The sequence below is a fragment of the Balaenoptera borealis genome (genome assembly GCF_965194805.1).
Source record: "Balaenoptera borealis genome assembly, chromosome: 1".
Taxonomy (NCBI): Eukaryota; Metazoa; Chordata; class Mammalia; order Artiodactyla; family Balaenopteridae; genus Balaenoptera; species Balaenoptera borealis.
Genome location: NC_138860.1, coordinates 154,187,305 through 154,212,302, shown reverse-complemented (window position 1 = coordinate 154,212,302; position 24,998 = coordinate 154,187,305). Strand labels below are relative to the sequence as shown.

The following is a 24,998-nucleotide window of genomic DNA, read 5'->3' as shown; positions in this document are numbered from 1 at the left end:
TACATTAATTACATGTTGAAAGGACAATACTTATACTGACTTAAATAAAATTACTGTTAAAATTAATTTTATCACTTCTTTTAATTATTTAATGTAGCTAGGGGAAATTTTTAAATTATATCCTTGGCTCAAATTATACTTCTATCGGACAGCACAGCTCTAACTGTCCTCACTGGAAAATACTGAGTCTCTTTCCAATTTGTAGTATATTTAAGAAGACATGACATTTTTCCTTATCCACATTTCTATAAATTCTGCCTTTCCTTAAAGGAATACCATGGAAAGTTCCAAAAAGAAGGCATTAAAAGAAGGGTTAAAGAAAATTTGACGGAACAAATATAAAATAAATAGCAAACTGGTTGGCTTAAACCAATCATATGGATAATTACATGAATGTAAATGTCTTAAGTAATGTAACTAGAAGGCAGAAATTATTAGACTGGATAAAAAAGCAAAACACAATATGCTAGTCTGCAAAAATACAATTTTAAAGATTAAGACATACATAGAAAAAGTATTTTCATAATAGCAAATATCTCCAAAATCAGCCCCTCCACAGAGAAGCTGAATAGACATTTTTCCAAAGAAGATATATAGATGGCCAACAGGCACATGAAAAGATGTTCAACATCACTAATTGTCAGAGAAATGCAAATCAAGACGACAATGAGATACCACCTCACACTCCACAGAATGGTTATTACCAAAAAGACAAGAAACAACAAGTGTTGGTGAAGATGTGGAAAAAAGGGAACTCTCACACACTGTTGGTGGGAATGTCAACTGGTGCAGCCATTATGGAAAACAGTATATTGGAGGTTCCTCACAGAACTAAAATAGAACCACTTATAGGATCCAGCAATTCCACTCCTGGGTATTTATCTGAAAAAAAAAAGAAAATACTAATTTGAAAAGATATATGGGGACTTCCCTGGTGGCACAGTGGTTAAGAATCCTCCTGCCAATGCAGGAGACACGGGTTCGAGCCCTGGTCCAGGAAGATTCCACATGCCATGGAGCAACTAAGCCCATGAGCCACAACTACTGAGCCTGTGCTCTGGAACCTGCGAGCCACAACTACTGAGCCCATGTGCCACAACTACTGAAGCCTGCGCACCTAGACCCATGCTCCACAACAAGAAAAGCCACCGCAATGAGAAGCCTGTGCACCACAACGAAGAGTAGCCCCCCTCATCACACCTAGAGAAAGCCCATGCACAACAACGAAGACCCAACACAGCCACAAATAAATAAATATAAATAAATAAATAAATTTTTTTTAAGATAAATATTTTTAAAAAAGAAAAGATATATGTACCATGTTCATTGCAGCACTATTTATAATAGCAAGATATGAAAGCAACCTAAATATCCATCAATAGATGAATGCATAAAGAAGGTGTGATACACACAAACACACCCCCCCGCCCCCCCCACACACAGGGATATTACTCAGCCATAAAAAAGAATACAATATTGCCATTTGCAAGAACATGGATGGACCTAGAGGATATTATGCTAAGTGAAATAAGCCAGATACAGAAGGAAAAATATCATAAAAAAAACAAAACAAATGAACAAAACAGAGACACATAGATACAGAACTGAACTGGTGGTTGCCAGAGGGGAGGCGGGAGCGGGGGGACAGACAAAGTGGGTGAAGGGGATTAAGAGGTACAAACTTCCAGCTATTAAGTAAATAAGTAATGGAATTAATGTGTAGCATAGGGAATATAGTCAATTATATTATAATAACTCCATATGGTGACAGATGGTAACTAGACTTATCCTGGTGATCATTTCATAATGTATAAAAATATTGAATCACTATGTTATACACCAGAAACTAATATTGTATGTCAATTATAATAAAAAAATTATTGTAACAAATGGTGAATATTTACTATGAGCCCTAAATTAGACACTATTGTTGTATAAACGCTAAATTTATTGTGTGGGGGAATTGTATTATAATTTATATAGGAGAATGTCCTTGTTCTTAGGAGATTTACCCTAAAATATTTAGTGGTAAAGTGTCTGAATGTAAGCAACTTCAAATGTTTCATCAATATATTTTTATGTCTATATCTCTACTTGTATCATAGAGAGAGATAAATAAATCAGATGTGAAACAAACAAAAAATCAGCCCTCTGTAAAAGCTATGAGAACACCAACAAAAACTGTCAAAATCAACTTTTTAGAGGTCTAGAAATTAACGAGAAGTTTGCAACAATCTGAGGAGCATTTATTCAAGAAAAATAGCTGAATTTTGGTAAAAACAGTGATATTGTGGTGTTTTAACATACTTTATTCCCAATCTCCTCTACTCAGGTCTGCTATAGCCTTGACAACCAAGACCCTTACAATCATGGTAGCCATGAAAACTAGCAGCCCTACAGCCACTGTAGGAAATCAGGTATAAAGCTACCCAAGAGCCCTACGCCTAAGGAATTGTCAACCCCCATTCATAGGGCTTCTCTTTATTTGACTTGAACCAGAGCTTAGTCACAACAAACATCCTTTACCTCCAAGGCATTTGTCAAAAAAAAAAAAAAGCAGCTATTGTTTAACATCATGGATGCCTGAGGCAGTGCCAGTTGGAGCAAACAATAAGTGACCAAAACACTTAAAAGGCAAAGCTGGAGAACTGTGTGTGTGTGTGTGTGTGTGTGTGTGTGTGTGTGTGTGTGTGTGTGTGTTGGGGGGCTGTCTTTGACAAGCTATGATACATTCTTGGCAATTTAGAAGGTCATGCACATGTGCAGGGCTATGAGCATACCTAGAAATTACTTAAGGAAGCCCTAATCTCTCACCTCTGGTTGACCTTGAGGCTTTGAAAATGTTGGAAGTGAAGACTAAGACAGAGTTGTACATTACCTGCAGGGCATAGAAAGCATGTCCCAACATACACAGCAATAGAGATACTCAGCAAAGACTGGGGGACTCACTGGTTCAAAGCATTTAAGGAAATATAAGTCCTGTCATTACAGGGCCATAAAGCTAACTGAGCAGAGACTTCAGTGGCCACACACAACAAAGAACACAGACTTTACAGAATATAGACATTGACTCAGGAAAGTAAATAAACAAAAAGCAACAACAACAGCAAGAAAACAATAAACTCTGGGAAATAGAGTAAGTCTGATTTACACAGTTCCATATTATATTATTTCAAATGTCCAGTTTTCAACAAAAATTATGACATGTAAAGAAACAAGAGTATGACGTATACATGGAGGAGAAGGCAGTCAGCAGAAAATGTCCTTCAGGAAGCCCAGAAGTTGGGCTTACTAAACAAGAGCTTTAAATCATCTATTATAAATATGTACAAAGGACTACAGGAAAACTTATCTAAAGATCTAAAGAAAAGTATGGCGAGGTGGCAAAGATGTCTCATCAAATAAGGAATATCAATAGATAGACATTATTTTAAAAAATAGAGATTTTAGAGTTGAAAAGTACAAAACAAATGAAAATTTCACTAGAGAAACTCAAGAGCAGATATAAGGTAGCAGAAGAAAGAATAAGTGAACCTGAAAATTTGTCAATTGAGATTATCCAGTCTGAGGTACAGAAAGAAAAAAGAAAAATGAATAGTCTCAGAGACTTGTAGGAAACCATCAAGCACAGCAACATAGATATAATGGGAGCCCTAAAGTAGAGGAGAAACCACCAGAAAGAATGTTTGCAGAAATAATGGATGAAAACTTCTGAAATTTAAAGAAAAACAATCTATACATCCAACAAACTCCAATAACTCCAAATCACACACATTGTAAACAGACTGTTCAAAGACAAAGATGAAGAGAGAATCTTGAAAGCAGCAAAAGTAAAATGATTCAGTAGGTACCAGAAATCCTCAGCAGGAATAACAGCCAATTTCTCATCAGAAATATGAAGCCAAAAGAAAGTGGAATGACTTATCCAAAGTACTTGAAGAAGACTTTCAATAGTTCAATATCCAGGCAATTCTCCTTCAAAAAGACGGAAAATTAAGACTTTCTCAAACAAAAACAGATAATCCATCACTAGCAGAACTTCCCTATAAGAATTATTAAAGAGAATCCTTCAGAGACCTTCAAGATGGCGGATGAGTAAGATATGGAGATCACCTTCCGCCCCACAAATACATCAGAAATACATCTACATGTGGAAGAACTCCTACAGAACACCTACAGAACGCTGGCAGAAGACCTCAGACTTCCCAAAACGCAAGAAACTCCCCCACGTACCTGGGTATGGCAAAAGAAAAAAGAAAAAACAGAGACAAAAGAATAAGGATGGGACCAGCACCTCTGGGAGGGAGCTGTGAAGGAGGAAAAGTTTCCACACAATAGGAAGCCCCTTCACTGGCAGAGATGGGGGTGGCAGCAGGGAAGCTTCAGAGCCACGGAGGAGAGCACAGCAACAGGGGTGCAAAGGGCAAAGCAGAGAGATTTCTGCACAGAGGATCAGTGCCAATCAGTACTCATCAGCCTGAGAGGCTTATCTGCTCTCAGTGGGTGGGGGCTGAGAGCTGAGGCCTCAGCTTCGGAGGTCAGATCCCAGGGAGAGGACTGGGGATGGCCACGAGAACACAGCCTGAAGGGGACTAGTGTGCCACAGCTAGCTGGGAGGGAGTCCAGGAAAAAGTCTGGAACTGGATAAGAGGCAAGAGACCACTGTTTCGGGGTGCGTGAGGAGAGGGGATTCAGAGTACTGCCTAAGCGAGCTCCAGAGACAGGTGCGAGCCGTGGCTATCAGCGTGGACACCAGAGACAGGCATGAAATGCTAAGGCTACTGCTGCAGCCACCAAGAAGCCTGTGTGTAAGCACAGGTCACTATCCACACCTCCCCTCCTGGGAACCTGTGCAGCCCGCCACTGCCAGTCCCGTAACCCAGGGACAACTTCCCCGGGAGAACACACAGTGCACCTCAGGCTCTTGCAACGTCACCGTGGCCTCTGCCGCCACAGGCTGGCCCTGCATTCCATGCCCCTCCCTCCCCATGGCCTGAATGAGCCAAAGCCCCCTAATCAGCTGCTACTTTAACCCCGTCCTGTCTGAGCGAAGAACAGACACCCTCAGGCGACCTACACGCAGAGGCAGGGCCAAATCCAAAGCTGAACCCCATGAGCTGTGCAAACAAGGAAGAGAAAGGGAAATTTCTCCGAGAGCCTCAGGAGGAGCAGATTAAATCTCCACAATCAACTTGATGTACCCTGCATCTCTGGAATACCTGAAGAGAAAACGAATCATCCCAAAGTTGAGGAGATGGACCTTGTGTGATTTTCTCTGTATAGCTTTGCTTTTACCATTTGTCAAAGGGTTCTGTCTGTCCATTTTTTAGTTTTTTACTATACTTTTTTAGCTCTTGTTATCATTGGTGGATTTGTTTTTTGGTTTGCTTGCTCTTTCTTTTTTTTTTTATTATTTTTCAATATATTTTTTATTTTTAATAATTTTTTAATTTTTAAATTTTAATAACTTTATTTAATTTCCCTACCTTCCTCTCTCTCTCTCTCTCTCTTTCTCTCTTTCTTTCTTTCTCCCTTTTCTTCTGACCCTTGTGGCTGACAGGGGTCTAGAGCTCTGGCCGGGTGTCAGGTCTGTGCCTCTGAGGTGGGAGAGCCAAGTTTAGGACATTGGTCCACCAGAGACCTCCCGGCTCCATGTAATATCAAACAGCGAGAGCTCTCCCACAGATCTCCATCTCAATGCTAAGACCCAGCTCCACTCAACGACCAGCAAGCTACAGTGCTGGACACCTGACACCAAACACCTAGCAAGACAGAAACACAACACCACCCATTAGAACATTGGCTGCCTAAAATCATAATAAGGTCACTGACACCCCAAAACATACCACCAGATGCTGTCCTGCCCACCAGAAAGACAAGATCCACCCTCACCCACCAGAACACAGGCACCAGTCACCTCCACCAGGAAGCCTACACAACCCACTGAACCAACCTTACGCACTGGGGGCAGACACCAAAAACAGTGGGAACTACGAACCTGCAGCCTGTGAAAAGGAGACCCCAACCACAGTAAGTTAAGCAAAAGGAGAAAACAGAGAAACATACAGCAGGTGAAGGAGCAAGGTAAAAACCCACCAGACCAAACAAATGAAAAAGAAATAGGCAATCTACCTGAAAAAGAATTCAGAATAATGATAGTAAAGATGATCTAAAATCTTGGAAATAGAATGGAGAAACATACAAGAATCTTTTAACAAGGACCTAGAAGAACTAAAGAACAAACAAACAACGATGAACAACACAATAAATGAAGTTAAAAATTCTCTAGAAGGAATCAATGGCAGAATAACTGAGGCAGAAGAACAGATAAGTGACCTGGAAGATAAAATAGTGGAAATAACTACTGCAGAGCAGAATAAAGAAAAAAGAATGAAAAGAATTGAGGACAGTCTCAGAGACCTCTGGGACAACATGAAATGCACCAACATTCGAATTATAGGGGTCCCAGAAGAAGAAGATAAACAGAAAGGGAGTGAGAAAATATTTGAAGAGATTATAGTTGAAAATTTCCCAAATATGGGAAAGGAAATAGTCAATCAAGTCCAGGAAGCACAGAGAGTCCCATACAGGATAAATCCAAGGAGAAACATGCCAAGACACATATTAATCAAACTGTCAAAAATTAAATACAAAGAAAAAATATTAAAAGCAGCAAGGGAAAAACAAGAAATAACATACAAGGGAATCCCCATAAGGTTAACAGCTGATCTTTCAGCAAAACTCTGCAAGCCAGAAGGGAATGGCAGGACATATTTAAAGTGATGAAAGGGAAAACCCTACAACAAAGATTACTCTATCCAGCAAGGATCTCATTCAGATTTGACGGAGAAATCAAAACCTTTACAGACAAACAAAAGCTAAGAGAATTCAGCACCAACAAACCAGCTTTACAACAAATGCTAAAGGAACTTCTCTAGGCAGGAAACACAAGAGAAGGAAAAGACCTACAATAACAAACCCAAAACAATTTAGTAAATGGTAATAGGAACAAACATATTGATAACTACCTTAAATGTAAATGGATTAAATGCTCCAACCAAAAGACACAGACTGGCTGAATGGATACAAAAAAAAGATCCATACATATGCTGTCTACAAAAGACCCACTTCAGACCTAGGTACACATACAGACTGAAAATGAGGGGATGGAAAAAGATATTCCATGCAAATGGAAATCAAAAGAAACCTGGAGTAGCAATTCTTATATCAGACAAAATAGGCTTTAAAATAAAGACTATTACAAGAGACAAAGAAGGACACTACATAATGATCAAGGGATCAATCCAAGAAGAAGATATAACAATTGCAAATATTTATGCACCCAAAATAGGAGCACCGCAATACATAAGGCAAATGCTAACAGCCATAAAAGGGGAAATCAACAGTTATACAATCATAGTAGGCGGCTTTAACACCCCACTTTCCCCAATGGACAGATCAACCATCATGAAAATAAATAAGGAAACACAAGCTTTAAATGATACATTAAACAAGATGGAATTAATTGATATTTATAGGACATTCCATCCAAAAACAACAGAAAACACTTTCTTGTCAAGGGCTCATGGAACATTTTCCAGGATAGATCATATCTTGGGTCACAAATCAAGCCTCAGTAAATTTAAGAAAATTGAAATTGTATCAACTATCTTTTCCGACCACAACCCTATGAGACTAGATATCAATTACAGGAAAAAAATATGTAAAAAATACAAACACATGGAGGCTAAACAATACACTACTAAATAACCAAGAGATCTCTGAAGATATCAAAGAGGAAATAAAAAAATACCTACAAACAAATGACAATGAAAACACGTTGACTCAAAACCTATGAGATGCAGCAAAAGCAGCTCTAAGAAGGAAGTTTATAGCAATGCACTCCTACCTCAAGAAACAAGAAACATCTTAAATAAACAACCTAACCTTACACCTAAAGCAATTAGAGAAAGGAGAACAAAATACCCAAAGTTAGCAGAAGAAATCATAAAGATCAGATCAGAAATAAATGGGAAAAAAATGAAGGAAATGATAGCAAAGATCAATAAAACTAAAAGCTGGTTCTTCAAGAAGGTAAACAAAATTGATAATAACCATTAGCCAGACTCATCAAGAAAAAAAAGGGAGAAGACTCAAAACAATTGAATTAGAAATAAAAAAGGAGAAGTAACAACTGACACTGCAGAAATACAAAGGATCATGAGAGATTACTACAAGCAACTATATGCCAATAAAATGGACAACCTGCAAGAAATGGACAAATTCTTAGAAAAGCACAACCTTCTGTGACTGAACCAGGAAGGAATAGAAAATATAAACAGACCAATCACAAGCACTGATATTGAAACTGTGATTAAAAATCTTCCAACAAACAAAAGCCCAGGACCAGATGGCTTCACAGGTGAATTCTGTCAAACATTTAGAGAACAGCTAACACCTATTCTTCTCAAACTCTTCCAAAATATAGCAGAGGGAGGAACACTCCCAAACTCATTCTACGAGGCCACCATCACGCTTATACCAAAACCAGACAAAGATGTCACAAAAAAAGGAAAAACTACAGGCCAATATCACTGATGAACATAGATGCAAAACTCCTCAACAAAATACTAGCAAACAGAATCCAACAGCACATTAAAAGGATCATACACCATGATCAAGTGGGGTTTATCCCAGGAATGCAAGGATTCTTCAAGATATGCAAATCATCAATGTGATACACCATATTAACAAATTGAAAATTACAAACCATATGATCATCTCAATAGATGCAGAAAAAGCTTTCGACAAAATTCAACACCTATTTATGATAAAAATCCTCCAGAAAGTAGGCATAGAGGGAACTTACCTCAACATAATAAAGGCCATATATGAGAACCCCACAGCCAACATCGTTCTCAATGGTGAAAAACTGAAATCATTACCTCTAAGATCAGAAACAAGACAAGGTTGTCCACTCTTACCACTATTATTCAACATAGTTTTGGAAGTTTTAGCCATAGCAATCAGAGAAGAAAGAGAAATGAAAGGAATCCAAAGTGGAAAAGAAGAAGTAAAGCTGTCACTGTTTGCAGATGACATGATACTATACATAGAGAATCCTAAAGATGCTACCAAAAAACTACTAGAGCTAATCAATGTATTTGGTAAAGTAGCAGGATATAAAATTAACGCACAGAAACCTCTTGCATTCCTATACACTAATGATGAAAAATCTGAAGGAGAAATTAAGGAAACACTCCCATTTACCATTGCAACAAAAAGAATAAAACACCTAGGAATAAACCTACCTAAGGAGATAAAAGACCTGTATGCAGAAAACTATAAGACACTGATGAAATAAATTAAAGATGATACAAACAGATGGAGAGATATACCATGTTCTTAGATTGGAAGAATCAACATTGTGAAAATGACTATACTACCCAAAGCAATCTAGAGAGTCAATGCAATCCCTACCAAACTACCTATGGCATTTTTCACAGAACTAGAACAAAAAATTTCACAATTTGTATGGAAACACAAAAGACCCCGAATAGCCAAAACAATCTTGAGAAAGAAAAACGGAGCTGGAGGAATCAGGCGCCCAGACTTCAGACTATACCACAAAGCTACAGTAATCAAGACAGTATGGTACTGGCACAACAACAGAAATGTAGATCAATGGAACAGGATAGAAAGCCCAGAGATAAACTTACACACATGTGGTCATCTTACTTTTGATAAAGGAGGCAAGTACATACAATGGAGAAAAGAGAGCCTCTTCAATAAGTGGTGCTGGGAAAACTGGACAGCTACAGGTAAAAGAATGAAATTAGAACACTCCCTAACACCATACACACAAAAAAACTCAGAATGGATTAAAGACCTAAATGTAAGGCCAGACACTATCAAACTCTTAGAGGAAAACATAGGCAGAACACTCTATGACATAAATCACAGCAAGATCCTTTTTGACCCACCTCCTAGAGAGATGGAAATAAAAACAAAAATAAACAAATGGGACCTAATGAAACGTAAAAGCTTTTGCACAGCAAAGGAAAAAAATAAACAAGATGAAAAGACAACCCTCAGAATGCGAGAAAATATTTGCAAATGAAGCAACTGACAAAGGATTAATCTCCAAAATTTACAAGCAGCTCATGCAGCTCCATATAAAAAAGGAAACAACCCAATCCAAAAATGGGCAGAAGACCTACATAGATATTTCTCCAAAGAAGATATACAGATTGCCAACAAACACATGAAAGGATGCTCATCTTCACTAATCATTAAAGAAATGCAAATCAAAACTACAATGAGGTATCACCTCACACTGGTCAGAATGGCCATCATCAAAAAATCTACAAACAATAAATGCTGGAGAGGGTGTGGAGAAAATTGAACCCTCTTGCACTGTTGGTGGGAATGTAAATTGATATAGTCATTATGGAGAACAGTATGGAGGTTCCTTAAGAAACTAAAAATGGAACTACCATATGACCCAGCAGTCCCACTACTGGGCATATACCCTGACAAAGCCTTAATTCAAAAGGGTCATGTACCACAATGTTCACTGCAGCTCTATTTACAATAGCCAGGACATGGAAGCAACCTAAGTGTCCATTGACAGATGAATGGATAGAGAAGATGTGGCACATATATACAATGGAATATTACTCAGCCATAAGAAGAAACGAAATTGAGTTATCTGTAGTGAGGTGGATGGACCTAGAGTCTCTCATACAGAGTGAAGTAAGTCAGAAAGAGAAAAACAAATACCATATGCTAACACATATATATGGAATCTTAAAAAAAAGAAAATGGTTCTGAAGAACCTAGGGGCAGGACAGGAATAAAGACGCAGACATAGACAATGGACTTGAGGACACGGGGAGGGGGAAGGGTAAGCAGGGACGAAGTGAGAGAGTGGCATTGACATATATACACTATGAAATGTAAAATAGATAGCTAGTGGGAAGCAGCCACATAGCACAGGGAGATCAGCTCAGGGCTTTGTGACCACCTAGAGGGGTGGGATAGGGAGGATGGGAGGGAGACACAAGAGGGAGGAGATATGGGGGTATATATATGTGTATAGCTGATTCATTTTGTTATAAAGCAGAAACTAACACACAATTGTAAAGCAATTATACTCCAATAAAGATGTTAAAACAAACAAAAAAAGAGAATTCTTCATATTAAAATGAAAGGACACTAGACAGTAGCTAAAATACACATGAAAAAATAAAGAACACCAATAAGGGAACTACACTGGTAAACCTAAGACAGTATAAATATATTTTCTCTCATTTAACCATTCTTATTTAAAATAAAATTACATAAAGCAACAATTATTAAACTGTGTTGAAGGGTGTATATGTATAAAGATGTCATCTGTATGATAATAAAATTATAAAGAAGAGGAGAGAGAACAGAACTAAATAAAAGCAAAGTTTTATGTATTATTCAAATTAAACTGGTATTAATCCATACTATACTGTTAAAAATTAAAATGTTAATTGTGAACCCCAGAACCATTACTAAGAAAATAACTCAAAAAATATAGTAATAGAAACAAGGGAATTAAAATGGTCCACTTGATAATAGTTAACACAAAAGAAGTCACTAATGCAGAAACAGAGAAACAAAAAAGACATTAAGACAGAGAAGACAGCAAAATGACAGAGGTAAATCCTACTTTATCTTACATTAAATGTAAATTGACTAAACACTCCAATCAAAAGGTAGAGTTTAGGAGAATGGATTACAAACTATAATCCAATTATATGTTGTCTACAAGAGACACACTTTAGACTCAAAGACACACATGGGAAAAAAATAATCTATGCAAGAAGTAACCAAAGGAGAGTTGCAGTGGTTATCCTAACATCAGACACACTAGACATTAAAACAAAAATTGATACTAGAAGCAAAGAAGGACATTTTATAATGATGTAACAATTAAAAACATAGGTAAATATATTCCAAGAAGACACAACAATATAACCATATATGTACTTAAATGAGCCCCAAAATACATGATGCAAAAACAAACAGGCATCTCTCTAAAGAAGATTCACAAATGGCCAAAAAGCACATGAAAATACGTTCAACATCATTAGTCATTATGGAAATATAAATCAAAATCACAATGAGATAGCTCTTCATACTCACTAGGATGGCTATAAATAAAAAGATGGACAAAACAAGTGTTGGGGAGGATGCCAAAAAATTGGAACCCTCCTACTGTGCTGGTGGAAATGTAAAATGGTGTAGTCACTGTGGTAAAAAGTTTGGTAGTTCCTCAAGAAAAGTAAACAGTTACCACAAGAACCAGCAACTTGCTAGGTATATACCCAAGAGCACTGAAAACATACGTTCACACAAAAATAGGTACAAGAGTATAACAGCGTTATTCATAATAACCAAAAAGTGGATACAACCCAAATGTCCATCAACTGATGAATAAGCAAGATATGGTATATCCATACAATGGAATATTACTTGGCCATAAAAAGAAACAAAGTACTGATATATACTATAACATGGATGAATTTTAAAAACATCATGCTAAGTGAAAGAAGCCAGACACGGAAGGCCACATATTGCATAATTCCACTTATAGAAATGTCCAGAGTAGGCAAATCCATAGACCTAGAAACTAGATTAGTGGTAGCCAGGGGCTGGGGGGAGAGGGAGATGACAGTAATAGCTATGGGATTTCTTCATGGGGTGATGAAAATGTTCTGGAATTACTGGTGATTGTTGCACAACTTTGTGAATATATAAAAATTTATTGAACTGTACACTTTAAAAGAGTAGATTTTATGATATGTGAATTATATCTCAATTTTTTTAAAACTTAAAAATTCAGGACTAAAGTAAAATTAGAGAAAAAGATACACCATGCATTCACTAATCATAAGAAAGCTGGGGTGGCTATCTTGATATAAAGTAGACTTCAGAAAAAGAAAGATTACCAAGGTTAATGTGGAACATTTCATATCGATTAAAAATTTGATTTATGAAAAGATATATAAAATTAAATTGTATGCACCTAATAATACAATGTCAAAGTAATGAAGCAAAAAAATATATAACTGAATTTTGACACTTCCCTGTCAATAACTGATAAAATAAGCAGTCAAAAATCATAAAGGGTATAGATGTGGACAACAGCATTCAAGTAATTTGACCTAACTGACATTTACATAATACTCCATCCAACAACGGAAGGATACACATTTTTTTCCAAGTGCACATGAAAACATTCATCAAGATAGATGATATCATGAACCATAAAACAAGTCTCAATAAACAAAAGGATATAGGGTCAACAGGCAAAAAAATCAACTTTATTTCTATATATTAGCACATTTAAAAAAATGTAATACCATTTATAATATCATTAAAATCTTAGACATGCACTACCTAGGTATAAATTTAACAAAATATGTGTAAGCCATGTATTCTGAAAACTACAAACATCATTGAAAGAACCTGAAAACCTAAACAGATGGAAAAATATACCAGTTAATGGATTAAAAGGTTCATTGTTAATTCTCCCAAAAGTGGTCCATAATCTCAGTGAAATCCCAAGTACTAAGAAAACCAACAAAATTGACAATCAGGAGATAAATCCACTTTATGTGAAAATTAATTTACACAATCTGAAAATAATTTTGAAATAAGTATTTAGAATCTTTCATCTAATAAGGGGAGAAAACTCCATAAAAAACAAAATTTATGAAATTAAAACAGGTAAAAATGTAAATATTTGGCATATGTTTAAAAAGAGACACTAAATGAGAAATCTTGGAATATGTAGTCAATGAAGTTAAAAATCTCAATAGAGAAGATTTAAAAATTTAATTTAATAAGTAAATTAGAATATAATACTGAAGAATTCTCCCAGAACAGGAGGATATAAAAATATTACACACAAAAAAGCACTTAAGAAAGCAGAATAGATAAAAGTTCCAATATATGTCTAATAGCACTGTCAGAAGAAAAGAAAGAACAGCAGAAAAACAATATTCAAAGATATAAAAGCTAAGAATTTCCCCAAACTGCAGAATTCCATAAATTCTCAGATGGAGAGTACAAACTCAGTGGAAAACAATAAACAGAAATGAATCTATAGTTCTATAATCATAGTGTACTAGAATACAACAAGGATAAAATGAAAATACATTATGATAGTAAAGATTTTAATATCTCCATTACAATCTGGTAGAGGTTGCATGCAGACAAAAAATTTAATATGGAACTGAAGATATTTCAGAGAAAATAAATTTGATCTGATAATGGCAGATAGAGCCCTACATCCAACAAATAAATTTATATATTATTTTCAAGTAAATAGAGAACATTCACAATAATTGGATTATTCATAAATATATTATATATATAATAATTGGATAATAACACATAGGAAATCACCAACAAAAATAATCAATATCGCACAGACTTCATTCAATACCCCTAATGCAATTAAATTAAAATACTACAATAAAAGAGTGTATGTATGTGTATGTATGTATGTATGGCGGGAAGGCGAGGGGGAAAAAGAGTATATACACACATATAAATCCTATATATCTTGATATTAAAACAAACTCCTAAATAGCTCATAAGGTAAAGTAAAAAGCATAAAATAAATTTTATAAAAATTATAAAATATCTAGAACCAAATAATTTTAAAACAGTTTCATCAATCCCCTTAGAATGCCAGTTAAGCAGCACTTGCAAGTAAATCCAATGCCTTAAAGACGGATATTAAAACGAGAAAAGCAATGAAAAATAGGGAGAATAACACAAAATTCAGAGTAGTGACTAGTCAAAGGAAGAAGGGAGGAGGGATTCTATTAGAGAGAGAGATACAGGAGACATAACTTCTTGTATGTCTGAAATATTTCAAAATAAATGTTTTAATAATAAAAAACAAAAGCTAAATAAATATTTGACTTATAGAGCTAATATCTCATCTATGAACACAAATGAAAGATGCTAAATATAAAATTATGAATCAAATCCAACAAAATATAGTAAAAATAATACATCCTGACTAAAAAGAATCTATCATAGGAATGGAGAAGGTGCAACATCACAAAATGTGTCCCTTCTATAGAACATGGGAGCAATGTTATATAATAATCTCATTAGACTGAGGGAAAAGCATTCAATATAATTCAAAGCTCAGGATATTTTAAAAATTAGGGGGAATTCTCTGGCAGTCCAGTGGTTAAGACTCCGCACTCTCACTGCCGAGGGCCCAGGTTCAATCCCTGGGCGGGAACTGAGATCCCACGTCCCACAAGCCACGGGTGCAGCCATTAAAAAAAAAAAGGAATAGAAGGGGACTTTCTTAACTCAATAAATGAAAATCCTACAGCCAATATTATATTAGGTTGAAATATATGAAATTGTCATTTTTTTTTTCGTCAAAAAATGGCCCATTGTTAGCAATTTCATAAGACAATCTAATACTGGTGAAACTTCAGCGGGATAACTTAAAATAATGACAAGTATATGTACTATTATTCCCACTATTTAACATTATACTGGGATTCTAATCAAGGACATAAGTAATAAAAAGGGGAAAAAAAGAAAAAACATTGTACAAGAGAAGTCAAAACTGACTTTATTTACAAACATGATTTCCCACATAGAAAATCCAAATAACTTATATGAGATTTCAGCAATGTTGCTGAGGACAAAATATGCAACAAAGACATGTACAAAAATGTTCACAGGAGCACAATTTGTAATATCCCAATACTGGAAAAAAAATGAAAATGTCATCAACAATAGAAATGGATACAGAGGAACAGAATAGTTTTCCAAGGAAGACATACAAATAGCCAACAGGTACATGACAAGATGCTCAACATCGCTAACCATCAGGGAAATGCAAATCAAACCCACAATTAGATATCACCTCACACAAGTCAGAGTAACTATCATGCAAAAGACAAGAGATAACAAGTGTTGGTGAGGATCTGAAGAAAAGGGAACCCTAAGACATTTCTGGTGGGAATGTAAATTGAGCATAGCCACTATGGAAAACAGTATGGAGGTTCCTTGAAAAATCTGAAATAGAATGACCATATGCTCCAGCAATCCCACTTCTGGATATACATCCAAAGGAATTGAAATCAGGATCTCATATCTGCACTCCCATGTTCACAATGGCATTACTCACAACAGCCAAGATATGAAAACAACCTAAGTGTCCATCAATGGATAATGGATGAATGGATAAAGAGCATGTGATATATATGTACCAATATTATTCAGCCATCAGGAAAAAGGAAATCCTGCCATTTGTGACAACTTGGATGGACCCTGAGGGCATTACGTTAAGTGAAACAAGTCAGAGAAAAACAAATAACTGTAAGATATCACTTATATGTGGAATCTACAAAATATAAACTCAGAGAAACAGAGACTAGGATGGTGTTTACCAAGGATTCAGGAGGTGGGGGAAATGGGGAGATATTTGTGAAAGGGTATAAACTTCCAGTTATAAGATTAACAAGTCTGGGTACTTAATGTACAGCATGGTGACGATAACTAATAAGACTGTATATATACTTGAATGTTGCTGAGAGAGTAGATCTTAATTGTTTTCACCACAAAAAAGAAATGGCAACTATGTGACAGGATGGAGATGGTAGCTAATACTATGGTAGTAATCATTTTGCGATTTATAAACATATCAAATCAACATACTGTACACTTTAAACTTATACAATGCTATCTGTCAATTATATATCAGTAAAGCTGGGGGGAGAACAATAGAAAGGATAAAGAATTACTGCTTCACATAACAGCATGGATGAATTCTCACAAAGAAGTTATACGTAAAAGTGGAAGGAGGGAGGGAGGGGACGGAGGAAGGGAGGGAGAAAGAAAGAGGCTGACTTCAAAAGTTCAAAATTTGCTGTGATAGAAGTCAAGATAGTGGTTACCTCTGGGAGGGGAAGGGGGGCAGGTGGAGTGGCTGGAAGGGATGGAGCACAAGGAAGCAACCTGGGGTGCTGATAATATTCTAATTATCCATTTGGGTGGTAATTACACACTTTGGATTTGTGCACTTTCTGAATATATGCTATAGTTCTGTAAAAAGTTAACTTAAAGACTCAGCATTCTTTGTTTACCAGCAACAATAACAACAAAAAATAGAAAATAAAAACAAAAGGCATTACTAAAAAGAGCAAAAACAAAGTGAAAAAATAAGCTTCAACTAGAAGATCTTTGACATTTACATTACATATAACCAACAAAGGTTGGTGGTGTTCAAAATATATTTAACAAGAAAAAAATACTCTTATGTTCCTAAAGGGCAAAGGATATGAACTGGCTATTCACAGAAAAGGAAACCTCTAGGATTGGAGTTTGGAGTTATGCAGCCACATTCTGGAAATGCCTGGAGACACTAAAAGCTAGAAGAACAAGGAAGGGTCTTCCCCAAGAGCCTTCTAAGGGAGCGCTGCCCTGCCAATACCTTTGTTTTAACTTCTGGGCTCCAGTAAATGTGAGAGAATAAATTTCTGTCCTTTAAGACTCCAAGTTTGAGGAAATTTGTTATGGAAGCCCTAGGAAATTAAACCAATTCCCTAAGACTCGGTAGTTCCATTTCTAAATCTATTCCCTAGAGCACTGGGTCTCTACAAGATCCAACACCCTCCTTTTAAATTTTTTTTTTTTTTTAACTTTGGGTTTATTTATTTATTTATGGCTGTGCTGGGTCTTCGCTTCTGTGTGAGGGCTTTCTCTAGTTGCGGCAAGTGGGGGCCACCCCTCATCGCGGTGCGCGGGCCTCTCATTATCGCGGCCTTGTTGCGGAGTACAGGCTCCAGACGCGCAGGCTCAGCAATTGTGGCTCACGGGCCCAGTCGCTCCGCGGCATGTGGGATCCTCCCAGACCAGGGCTCGAACCCGTGTCCCCCGCATTGGCAGGCAGACTCTCAACCACTGCACCACCAGGGAAGCCCCAACACCCTCCTTTTACAGCTAATATTTGCAATTCACCCATACACATAACTAAAAAATAAACCAATGCCATAACTGAAAAAAATACAGAAATAATTTATAATAAATTATATATTTCTATGTGTAAACGCTCAGGCAGCAAGCACTAAGCTAGAAGATACAATATTTGCACCTATTCACAGAATCAACATGAACTGGTCTGTTTCAAAAGCAGAATGATAGGTGTCACGTATTGGCAGCTCAAACACAAGCAGAGTTGCCACTGATGCCATGATTTTCTGAAAGAGTAAACTCTTACCAGAGTTCCGAACAAAACAAAGTACACTCTTTCCTCAATTTACATGGTAACTGCATTACTGGACAATTCACTGTATTTAAAACATCTTTTTTTCCAAAAAAAAAAGAAACAGACTTTGTGTTTATACATAAAACAGAGTTAGGTTCTTAATCTCTAATAATTATAAACAGGTTTTCATATACATATTCAATGGGACAGTCAAGTCATGCAGAATACCAGATAATCAACACCAATAGGACCCCCCCAACCACTATGGCAAACAAGGTAGCCCACAAATTTCTAGAATGCTCCCTAGGGCACAATACCTGCCCTTGAGAAAAACTGACTCATGGACACCAGAAGGTATGTTCAAATATTCTCATTGCAACATTGTTTGTAATATTAAAAAAGAGGAAAACTGGTATTTAAAAGTCCATCAATAGGGGAATAAGGATTAAATCACTGTCATATAAATATACAGCATTACATAACAATTAAGGAAATTAACTAGATCTGTAAGAATCAACACTGACAAATTTCAGAAACAGTGAAGTGGAAAAAACAGATCTGCAGAAGGATACCTACAGTATGATACCATTTGTGTAAAGTTTTAAAACAGAACAATAGTATACGTAGTACGTAGGAGTACACAAATATGTAGTAAGCTTACAAAAACCTGAATGAAAAGAATACACTCCAACTTCAGGATACTGATTATGTTACCTCTAGGAAGGGACGGAGGAAAATTGGCCTCAGCAAGAGGTGCAAAGGGGCCTTAACTTCATCTGTAACATTTTATTTCTTAAAAACAAAAATCTGCAGGAAACATGTAAAATGAGGATTTATTAAATCAGGGTGGGGGGAGATCACAGTGTTTAGGTTTTCTTTTTCTGTAAGTTTGAAGTACTTTAAAGTTTTAACAAGTCTGTATTCCAGGGAAATTTACCACCAACTGCAGGATAACCGAGTAAGGAAACCAGAAAACGATCACGAATGTTCAGATGAACTGTGATTGAAAAGTACCTAGATCTCTTTGCCTCAATGCTATCAATAATTTGAGTGAGGTAACGAGGTGAGGTGAGTATAGAGAAGAAAAATGGGAATTATACAATACAGACTAACCCAAAACTGACACTATTCAGGTAAAGCAAATTGGCTGATTTTATTGCCCAGGCATTGGGCTTTACTCTTGTACCTCCAATTTCTTCCTTCTATATTCCTAAAAAAACTCATGAAAACTTCACTACTGAATAAGAAGAAGAAGGCAGAGAGAAGCAGCAGCAAATATAGTTTTTCATATCAAAGATAAGATGCTTCAAATATTAAAAGTGTAAGTGATGGGAAATATAATTTTTGGCTGCTCTTTAAAAACAAGTTACTTTGGCATATTACATCATTCTCCCAAGATTCCTTGAGAAAAGTCACACTTTCTTCCCAGCAACATATTTTCTCTCAAAGCACGGCTCTGTTGAGCAACACAAAGTATTGTGTTATACACCAAAACCTTTCATGTTTACTATGTTTTTGCTCTCATATTACCACAGTATTAAACATGAGATACCACAAATACAAGACTGCAGCAGAAAAATAAACATGGAAAGGGGAGAATGGAATGAAGTGCCACACTTTCAATAGGCAGGTAGAAATAAAACACCTAATTTCCAGTTTAGAAGAACAAATTAAACATCACCACGATGGGAAAAAATTCAGACAATAACACAACATGGGATATTCTGTATCCGAGCCTGGTCTGAATGTTCATAGTAGCTTTATCCATGACAACCATAACCTGGTAACAACCCAAATAATCAACAATAAAGAGAATGGGTAAACATGTTGTGGTGTACGATAGAACATGATACAAATCATATGATAGAATGCTACCCCACAATATAAAGGAACTACCGATAGGCACAGCACATGAATGAGTCTCAAAAACACGATGAACAAAAGAAGCCCACACAAAATATTACACACTATATAGCTCATTTAATATGATGTTCAAGTACTGGCAAACTAATCTTCACTGATAGAAATCAGAAGAGGAGTTCCCTCTGCGTGGGGCTTAAAAGGGGGAACAAGGGAATTTACTGTGGCAATGGAAGTGTTCTAAATCTTGATCCAAATAATGGTTGTATGAGTGTATGAATTTATCTAAATCCACAGGGGGGGAAAACATTGTGGGAATGAAAAAGTAGAACTGCTGTATGTTAAAATGGACTAAAACAACCTAACGACCAAATGCAACATGTAAACTCTGAATGGATCCGGGTCTGAAAAAGTTAACTATACAAGCCATTTTTGTGACAACTAGGAAAACTTGAAAATGGACTAGATACTAAGAAATTATGGATAATTATCTTAGGTGTGATAATAGTATTGTGGTTATTTAGAACAATGTCCTTATTTTTAGAAGATATATGCTGAAGTATTTAGGAGTCTCATGGCAAAAATTTACTTTCACATTTTTAGTAAAAAATATTTATTATTATAGATATACAAATATACAGATATATCAAATTAATGTACATAGGTCATGGAATATATTCATTATACTATTCTCCCAACTACTCTGTATGTTTGAAAAATGTCAATAAAAAGTTGAGGGAAAAGAAGATGCCAACTTACCTAGAGTGATCTTCAGGATACGTTAAGGAAAGAAAACAAGCAAAGTGCAGACTAGCTTATATAATATGCTACCTATTGTGAAGGAAAGTAAAAAAATATATATGGGAGGGGGGGGAGTGTACAGTGTGTGTGTGTGTGTGTGTGTGTGTGTATCTATTTGATTATATTACAAAGGGAAATACTAGAAGAATAAATCAGACACCAATAAAAATGGTTACCTACAGCAGATGAAAATAGATGGAAAATAGGTTTGAAAAGGGCTGGAAATGAGACTTCTCAGAGTGTATCATTTTATACAGTTTTGACTTTTATACCCCATAAATGTAAAGAATTAAATTAAATTGAAAAAAATGAAATTGAAAAAAAAATGAAATTGAAAAGATGTTTAAAATATCTATGCTCACATTAATTCCTCTATTCAATCAAAGCCAAATCAATCAAGCTTGTTTAATGTGTATGGTTATTAATGGTCTTTTTTGTTCCTTCTGAGCATCAGAGTCATTTAATGGGGTTTTTGCTGGTCAGAAAACTTAGCATCTTGCTGCAGATCTGCCCCTAAATAGTTGCGCAAACCTAGAAAAATATTTAGTCAAGCTAAGCCTCAATTTTCTCACCCATAAAAAGAAATTCAATCCAATGAAAGCTAAGATTTCTTAGAACTGTAAAATTCTGTGATTCAAATGTCTGTTGAAAAAAATGAAATAGGAATGTTTCCACCTGCATAATTTCTTAAGCCACGATGAACAACAAAGCTCCATTATACAGCCATTCACTCCGCCTGACAACTAATACTGGGGAGAAAGGGTAGTGAAATAACTTTTCTCTCTCTGACCCCTTCAGGCAGTAGTCAGTTACCACGAAGTGCTTGCTCTAAGCAGGTCTGGACTGGCCAAGGAAGGAAAGCGACATCCGGCCTGTCAGGCAGCTGCTCTCACCAGGCTGCTAAACTGCATTGGTTAGCAGAAGAGGAAGAAGCAGCCAGTAACAAAGTCTAAAGAGGCTGAACTCCGGAGTTTTACTAACTGCCCCGCGCAGCGGTTCAGGAAGCTTAGTGTATTCTTTTGCCAAATGAATCCAGCCTTTACAAAAAGGCTGCCAAGCTTTGGCAGCTGTGGGATGAAAAAAACATCTGAAGCCAAAACTATAGAGTTTCTGACAGTGCAGTGAGTAAAATCTCTGCAGCCTTAAAGATAAAGCGACAGTGCCAGAAACTTTCTTCTCCACGCCTGCCTCACCCTCTGCCCTACCCGGCCTTCCTTTCTTTAAGACCTAGCCAAAGACCTAAAACAGTCCTGTGACTTCCCTGGAGGTTTCAGGGACTGCGCTACAGCGGCCTCATTGTAATGTGAGGAAAGACAGCAAGGAAAGCAGAGGATGCTTTGGGGTGGGGGGATGGAGAGCCTTGACTGCAGGGCGTGCAGGAAGGAAGTGGGGAGGGCTACTCCATGCAGCACCCAGAGGAATGGTGTTGGCTATTTAAGCACACACACGCGTGCGCACACACACACACACACACACACACACACACAGTTTTGCTGGGAGATGAAAGAGATGAGAAATAAAAGGACTTAGAGAAGTGGAAAAAGAAAAAAAAGGACTGAAGGAGGAATTTTGTTTCCAAACTGCCTGCAGGTCTAAAATGGAAGTATGGAAAGACTTTTGGGGGGATTTCCTCTAGAAGAGAGAGGCTGGAGATTTCAGCTGAAGAGGAGATATGAGAGGGCCCTGTAAAGAATGAGGGGGAAGGAGATCAAAACCCCTTGGAAGGGTCTTGTGAGATTATTCAGAGGGATGGCGTTTGCTCATGGCATGGAGACGTCCAAGGCCCTTCACTTGAGGAAGGGCAGGGGGTCCTCTGCCTCAGCTGGATTTCCACAGCAAGCTGGGGGACACTATCCTCTTCGGCATGTCTGGAGAGTGACTGGGTGGGGCTGAAGGTCCTCTGGAGCAAGTTTAGAGAATTAGTAGTGTCTCTCTAAAAGCTCGTGCCTTTCTTGGAGTGAAGGGAAGGATAGGGGTTCCTTCTCAACATCGGGAGAGTTTGGGGGCTGGAGGGACCTGAAATGGTTTCCGAGGTATTGGCCCTGGGGTAGATGGCAAGGTGCTGTGTGCAATGATGACACATTTCGGTTGTGGGGTGTGGGGACTCTACTTTGAGAGGAAAGGCCCCTTCACTAATCAGAAGCTTGTTAATCTGTCTGAAAGAATCCGCCAGCCGTGATCTGGGAGGAAAACCACCCCACCCCGCCCCCGAAGACTGGGGAAAAGTCGGGCCAGTAATACTCTCACTAAAAGAACTGGAGCAGAGAAGAGGAATTTTAAAAGAAGCCTCTTGCCCCACCCCAATTCACTGGAAAGTTAAGAGAGGAGAGAGGAGGACTTTCTAAAGTGGTTTGGAAAGGATTTGAAGGAACGCGAACTGGAAGCTGGGAGGAAGCTAGGGGAGCTGAGGTGGAGGGGTTCGGTGGGGGGCGTCAGGCCTCTGTGTGGCTGGAGTGGGAGGGCGTTCGTGATTTTGAGGTTGGGGAAGAGCCAAGTGACACGGGATCAAAGCTCCATAGGGATGATTCGGGGGTTGGAGAAGGTTTCGCGGTGACCCGGGGTTCTCGGAAGTGAACGGAGGCGGCGTCCCGAGTAAATTCCGGGGGCTGACGACACCCAGGCGGCGGCGATGGGGGCGCGACCGGTACTCACAGAGCGGATCTCCAGCGCCAGGGCGCACTGCAGCGCCTTCACCTTCGGCATCCGCGCAGGGCTTGGGCGGCGGGGCGGGACCCCGGCCGCGGACCCGAGGGAGGCGAGGAGACGCGGGTCGTGGCGGGGACGTGGAGAAGACGAGGTGGCGGCGGCGGTAGCAGCTGTTCCCCCAGGCCGGGGCCCGCGGTCCAGCCTGGGTCCCGCCCGAGCGGCAGCCGTGCGCGGGGCGCGGACTCGTTGTCATGGCAGCCGGGAGGGGCGGGGCCGGAAGAGAAGCTAGCGGGGACGCGCCGGAGCTGCCGCTCGAGGGCGAGCGGCTGGGGGCGGGACTCAGCGAACGCCGGGCGGGGCGGGGCCGCTCGAGGAGGCGGGGCTTCCGAAGGGGCGGGGCGAGGCGGGGTGGGGAGGGGCATTTCGTCTGTGACGTCAAACTATGGGCCCAAAGCCAGAAGAAGAGACTAGCTGTATGAAAGGACAGTGCGCAGGTCAGGGTGCTGGACTTAGGAGCCCTGAGTTCCAACGTGGCAGTGGCAACTTGAGCTAGTGGCGTCCCCCTGCGGCCTCAATTCCCCAACTGTAAAGAATAATAACGATTATTCGTTCTCTTATTTGAATTTCCTTACAGTGTTCAAAGCCAGCATGAGAAAACAGGATTGGAGAAGAGACGTGCTCAATTCAAAGGCAGAACCAGGACTAGACCTCAGGAGCTCTCAAGTAAAACTCAGGTTGCCTCCCTGAGAAGAGGGGCCTCAATCAAATCACCTTCCTCTTCCAAGTCTCCTATTATGCGATTCTTTGTTAATGCATCGCCCCCCTCCCTTCAAGGTTTCACGTCTAATCACCTGTGTATGCATCTCAGTGTATATTGTTTTAAGTTGAACTGTCAATGAGGGGCCAAAAATAGGTCCAGTTGCAAAGTGGCTGGGCCATAGACCATCGATGATTAAGGAAATCTAAGAGATTGCCCAAGCCAATCGTTTTAAAAATCATTTTTAGTGCGAAATACATTACACATACAGAAGTATATAAAACAATTTCATCTTAAACAATAATAACAATAAAGCAAATACCTGTGCAACTAGCACCCAGCTTAAGAAATAGAACGTTACGAGCACCTTAGAAATGTCGCAACCATTGCATTGCCCCGGAAATAATCACTACACTGACTTTGGTACAATAATTCCCTTGCTTGTCTACATACTTTTGCGATTCATGATTGCATCTCTAAACAAGGTATTGTTTAACTTTTTCCTGTTATTGATGTTATATAAACATAATACTATATGTATTCTTCTGTAACTTGCTTCTCTCACTCTTCTGCTGTAGGATTCTCCCAACTTTGATGCTGTGTAACAGGAAGTTTTTTCCATTGTTAGACAGTGTGGAATATGTCCAA

The 24,998-nt window shown here is 38.2% G+C and overlaps 1 protein-coding gene across 5 annotated transcripts in view; it reads right to left on the bottom strand.

Moving 5' to 3' along the window:
* SPATA6 (spermatogenesis associated 6) overlaps nt 1-23,859 on the bottom strand; it is a 154,529-nt gene extending 130,670 nt beyond the window's left edge. For 2 of the 5 annotated variants that reach the window (XM_082371216.1, XM_082371217.1), the window contains exon 1: nt 23,600-23,858. In XM_082371216.1, the coding sequence (XP_082227342.1) occupies nt 23,600-23,650 (51 nt within the window). In that variant the 5' untranslated portion in view covers nt 23,651-23,858. Of the gene's footprint in view, nt 1-761; nt 883-23,599 lie in introns of all 5 variants that reach the window. The other 3 variants (XM_082371218.1, XM_082371215.1, XM_082371214.1) reach the window with 3 other exon arrangements.
* Nucleotides 23,860-24,998: the final 1,139 nt, after the last annotated feature.